Genomic DNA, 5617 nt, shown 5'->3' on the forward strand with positions numbered 1-5617 from the left:
CCCTCCGCTGGGCTCCGGTGTGTCGGCATCCTGTCTGCAGCGGGGCTCAACATGACGCAGGACTCCAGATGTGGCCTCGTCAGTGCTGAACAGAGGGGAAGAAGCGCTGCCCTCCATCCTGCCAGTGCAGCCCAGGATGCCATCAGCCTACTTGGCAAAAGGGCGCACTGTGGGCTCACGTCCATCTTATTATCCACTGTCCCCTCCAGGTCACCCGCAGCCCGTCCCCGGGGCATGGGATAGTTCTGTCCTAAGGGCAGGACTTTGCACATGTCTTTATTGAACCTCATGAGGTTTCTTTGGGCCCAGTCCTCCAGCCCATCCCATCCTCCGATCAGCCCAGCCATGCACTGGGTCACACCCTGGGTCCATCTTGCCCAGGACCCTGTGTCACACAGTCTGCAGTGGGCACACCCATACAGCATCCTAATCCCACAAGCCACTGGGGATGTCCGCTGGTGCCACTTCCACAAAGCCATCGCCATGGGCGTGTGTATCTGGCACGGTTTATGGACACCCCTGACACCCGCCCCCTTTTGCGAGCAGAGGGAGACCCTGGCACATGCCTACCTGGAGTGCACCAGACTGCCGCCTCCACAACCTCCTGCTGAGGTTTTGGCTGCAATATGCCCCTCACCTCTTTATTGATACACTCCCTGTGCATGCCCTCACCAAAGCCCAGGACCTCCTGGGCAGCCTCCTTCCGGCCCTGGCCGAGCTGGCACCTACCTGACCAGGAGGAGGCTCTGGCTGCGGGAGCCTGGGGTACTGCAGAGCCATTTTCTGGCCCCTGCTTGGGTCATGTCTCTGGGCACAGTTTCACCAAGCAACATCCACTGGTTCCTTGGCCTCATTCAAGGACAAGCGGGCACTGCCCAGCATGCTCTCCTTAGTGTCATCCCTCAGTGCACTCGTTTTGAACCCATGACCTAACTCCCATTCCTGTTTTCTCTCTAGTTGTCCCCCAAAATCAATTGATACGTACCCAATAGCCCTCCCCCCAATAGCGGGGGTCTAATCGCTGCTCCGTGGGTGTCAAGCCCACAATAACCCTATGCATCCAAATAGGCCTGTGTCACATGGTGGCAGAGAACGGAGGCTGCAAGGGAGAGTGACCTGGGTCTGACCAGGGTTTTTCTCCCTGTTCCTCTCTCAGTTGCAGCCTCCAGCATTTAAGGTCTAGGAAGTTCTGATTCAGAGGCCGTGTCCCTCACTCCCATGCTCAATTGCATCTGAAGCCCTTTTCCTCCGAGAACATGTCTCACCCCTTTGTGAATCTGGCTGAAACGTCAGTGCCCACCACATCCGGTGGCCACGAGTCCCACCCTTTGATGACACGCTGGGTGACAAAGAGCTGCCTTGTGTTCATCCTCTAGTTCTTCTATCTCCTGTCTGAGGGGTGAGGACCAGGACAGGGCAAGTATTCCAGGTGCAGACACACCATGGATTTATAAAGGGCTTTCCATTTTGTTTCCAATTCCCATTTTAATAATCCCTAAGGATTATTATGAGGCTGGGAGAAGTCCCTTCCCTCCCTCTCCCACCCTGGACAGCCCAGCGCAGTGGGCAGAGCTGATGGCATAGGAAGGGGCTGGGGTTCATAGCTCCCAGGTGCAGGGAACTGCAGATCAGGAGCACAGGGCAGCATCTCTGTGTCCTGGCCTCTCCACCTGGGCAGGCCATGGGCAAGGTGCCACCTCTCAGTGGTGCTGACTGTGCCCCATGGGGCCTCGACTAGGCACAACGCAGCTGTGGTTTCCACCTCTCCCTGGTGCCCCAGCTTTGCATTGGAGCCAGCCCAGCATGGAGCTGTGGTGAGCACACGTGGCTGCCAGGAACAGGCACCGGGGCTTGTGGTGAGTTTGGGCGGCTCGATCCTTCCCACGATATCTCCGTCTGTAACCCTAAAGTCCCAGGGTCTGCTCCCATAAAGCAGAAACAGCTTGAGACCAAGGGGAGGTTGGACTAAAAGGGCTAATGCAGCATTTCTCAACCTGTGGGTTGTGACCCAAAACTGGGTCACAGGACTATATGAAAGGGTCACGAACAAACTTTAAAAATGGATTTTCCTTTAAAGGAGAAATACGTGGGAAACTGCAGGTTTTCCCTTGCAGGCTGGCAGAGCTCCAGCATGGGCAGGACCCGGTACGGGAGGGCAGAGTGGGGTGGTGGGACGGGACCCCCATGCCAGCCATACTGCCAGCAGCACCAGGAGTAACAGGCAGGGGGGAGCCTCGCTGCCCCCGCCTCCTCCTGCTGCCTGCTGTTCATGCACCAGGCCACAGCTCTACCAAATCTGGGGGGGCATGTGACCCCTATGCCACCCCCCCACCCCCCTGCCTGACACACTGGGGGCTAGGGCCTGTGGACAGGAGGCAGCAGGTCAGGAGTGAGGGGCATGAGCAGGGCCAGGGAGCTGTTTTCTACTTAAAGTATTTACTGGGTCGGGACTGGCCATCCATGTATACAAATGGGTCCTGGTACAAAAAAAGGCTGTGAACCACTGGGCTAAAGAATTGTTGAGCGACTGGACTAGCCCTGCGCAGCCCAGCGAGACCCTGAACAGACGGGGAGCAGGAGTCGTGTGCAAGGGAGCTAGTGCATATTTAAATGCAGAAGAGTGCATTGTCTGCTGAAGGGGTGTAGGTTGTCTGCTGAATGCACCTACACTGGAGAAAAGGAAACTCCTGTCGCTTGAGCATCCTTTTCCTCAACCCGCTTGCTGTTCTGGTTAACACCTCTTGTCTCACGTTGAGCCCTGAGGTTGTGCAGCCACCCACACTAGCCCGTGGGCTTGCAGAGGCCAGGAAGATCAGCAAAGATGTGTTGGCTGCTGCAGCCTCTAGCACTTGGGGCTGATGGGCTGAAAGGGGTGACTTGGGGAGCTCTTGTGGATCCCAGTATCTCCCAGTGAGGGCTGGCTGGGACGGGGCAGCTGTACTGGGAGTTACTAGAAGGGCCGCATTGGCTTGGGGGGTGGGGAATGGCTTGTCCAGTCCCAGTCACCTCCAACAAGGGGTACTGGTGGGAGCAGGAGTGAGTTGGAGCTTCCCTGGGCCAGGGGAAGAGGAGAAAGCCACGGGGCTCGAGCAGTGGGCTGGTAGCCAAGTGCTGGGTGTCTGTGCCGGCTGGGGAAGAAGCGTGGCCCAAGCGCTGACCTGGGACCCAGGACTCCTAGCACCTGCTTTTTGGTGCTCACAGTCGCTTCTCTGTGCCTCAGTTTCCCCATCTCTGCATCGTGCGCTTAACCCACCGTGGGAGTTTTAGAGCACACTGCTCTGGGCCAAGCTGTTGCCTCTTCTGGGAATAGTCCAGAGGAACCAGGAGCTGCACCCCCACAAACCAGACAGCACTGGGCTGACGTGGGTCCTGTGGCAGGAAGCTTGTGCTCTTTGCAGAGGTGGCCGGGGGGGCGTGCTTGCTGCAGCTCCGGAAGGAAGGTCAGGTACAAGCGGAGTGAGTGGTGCTAGAGACGGGGACAGCTCGAGGTGCAGTGCTTCCCACGAGGATGGGGGGCATCCTCCTCCTCCTGGCTCTCCTCCCTGGTAAGTGCCCCATGCTGCTGCAGCCTCTGGCACTTGGGGCTGATGCTGGCTGGGTTTGGGCAGAACCAGTTGGCCAGGAGCGGTGGTTGCTTCAGGGGATCCTTGCATCTGCTGGGAGGGGTTGACGGGTCTTGGCTCTGGGGTCTGGGCTGGGGCAGCTCAGGCTGGCTCTGCTCCCAGGGGAAAGGAGCTGGGTAATGCCTGAATCTGCAGTACCAGGCTAGAGGGCACTCAGAGCCTGCCCAAAGCTGGCTGGGACCCAGCTAGTACCAAGAGGCACCATGGGACTCCTGCCTTTTGCCCCAGCAGCCCCCACTCCCGTGCCCAGCAGAGGCCAGGCTTTGCCACCCTGAAACCTGCCCCATACCCTAGCGTGAAAGCCCCTGTCATGGGGCTGGTGGGGGAATCCTGGCCTGGCCCCACCAGATGCATGCATAGAGGTGCCCACTGGGTGGGCTGGGGATGGCTGCAGTGGCTTGGAGCTAGGTGGGGGTGAAGGACCGGTCTGTTGGGGCTCAGCTGCTCCCACTCCCACCTTGCTGTGCCCAGCAGCTGCAGCCTGTTGTCTCCACCCCTCCTTGGAGATAATTTACTGCCCTCGCCCCCCGGGGCTGCATAGCAACCTTTGTGTAGCTGCCAGGCATTGCAGCCCTTTTAATAATGTACACCCCCCACCGCCGACTCTCCAGCTGTCAGGTCCCAGAGAGACCCTGTCTCTTCTCTGCCCATGTGAGACCCCCCCACACGCACTTGCTTTGCTTTGCACAGGGGTTTGGGGCCAACCCCAGAGGCCTCCACATCCTCCCAGCAGCTGGAGTCACAGAGCCACCTACTCCCTCTGCTCTGGAGAGCCCACCAGGATCGGGACCTCTCTGCGCCAGGGGCTGTGTGAGCCCGGAGCTGGAGGCAGCGCTCATGTTTGCACGGCAGAGGGGAAGGTCCCTCCTTCTCGGGGTCTCTGGGGGATCCCAGGTGCTTTCCAGCAGGCTTGCAGGCAGGGGCCATTCCCACTGCTTTGCTGTCAATTCAGCTTTAGCTATTTCCAACCTGTTCCTTGCCTGGAGCTTTCTGGAGGCTCGACCCCACCCAGGACTCATGACTGTAGTCAGGAGTCATGGGTCTCTGGCTCAACCTGGTGCACGCTTTGTGCAGAGACTTGGAGGCCCTGCAGCCACAGCCTCTTCCTGAGCCAGCCTCATCCAGAGGAGGGTGAAGTAGGTTGCTTATTCTCAGTTCCCAGTTCCTTTTTCAAGGCTAATTCTTGTTAGTCATGCAAGCAAAAGAGTTAGCAGGTCATCAAAACCGTGTATGTACTAATGAAAATGTAAAATAATATCATCAATCAAGTACAGAGCCCTGGAAAAAGGCCTGCAATGAGGCTGGGGTTATGGGGCAAAATCCTGTTCAGGTCACTCCAAACCACACGTCTCCGCCACCAAGGGGCTCTGCCGAAGTTTCGGGTCAGGCAGGGGCCTGCCCAGGTGTCTTCAAGAGAACCCCCCAGTGGTGGAGATGTGTGTTTTGAGGTGACCCGAAAAGGATTTCCACCTGTAATCCCCACCCAGGCACAGCTCCTCATTCAGTGCGATGTACGTAGCCTGGGGACCATCGGTGGGTGGGCTGGCATGCAAAAACCGAGCTTCTGTTTGGGCAGCACTCGGCTCAGACCTACTCAGAAGCGTCCCCTGATGGCAGACATATGGTTGGATGACATTTTGAGGACATCCTGTCTCTTTGCTTGTGTAATCCAGTACTAACGACTTTTCATTGTTTGAGGATTAGCTTTGAAAAAGGAACCGGGAATATGAAACCAAGAAAAAGAGACCAACTTCATCTTACCCGGGAGGGGGCAAGAAGTCAGGACTCCTGGGTTCCTCGCCTGGCTGGGAGGAGCAAGCACTGAGGGGTGGGAGCGGTGTCGGGTGCGGGAGCGCCGACGCCTGGGTGCTTTTACCTGCTGCCTCTGCTCCCCCTTGTGCCCGTTGCATCCCCTCTGCCCGGGGCTCACCCCAAGGGGGTCTGGTTACCTTGCAGAGATGTCACTTCTTGTCCCTCCCACAGCTTTCCTTCCT

General features: G+C 58.0%; 1 protein-coding gene across 1 annotated transcript in view; it reads left to right on the forward strand.

Moving 5' to 3' along the window:
- Positions 1–3508: 3508 nt before the first annotated feature.
- LOC112549203 overlaps positions 3509–5617 on the forward strand; it is a 4798-nt gene continuing 2689 nt past the window's right edge. Inside the window, exons 1-2 of the mRNA XM_025196574.1 lie at positions 3509–3545; positions 5607–5617. The exon at positions 5607–5617 is cut by the window's right edge and continues 370 nt beyond it. Coding sequence (XP_025052359.1) covers positions 3509–3545; positions 5607–5617 — 48 coding nt within the window. The remainder of the gene's footprint in view (positions 3546–5606) is intronic.

This window comes from Alligator sinensis, unplaced genomic scaffold (assembly GCF_000455745.1).
Source record: "Alligator sinensis unplaced genomic scaffold, ASM45574v1 scaffold1295_1, whole genome shotgun sequence".
In the NCBI taxonomy this organism is placed as follows: domain Eukaryota; kingdom Metazoa; phylum Chordata; order Crocodylia; family Alligatoridae; genus Alligator; species Alligator sinensis.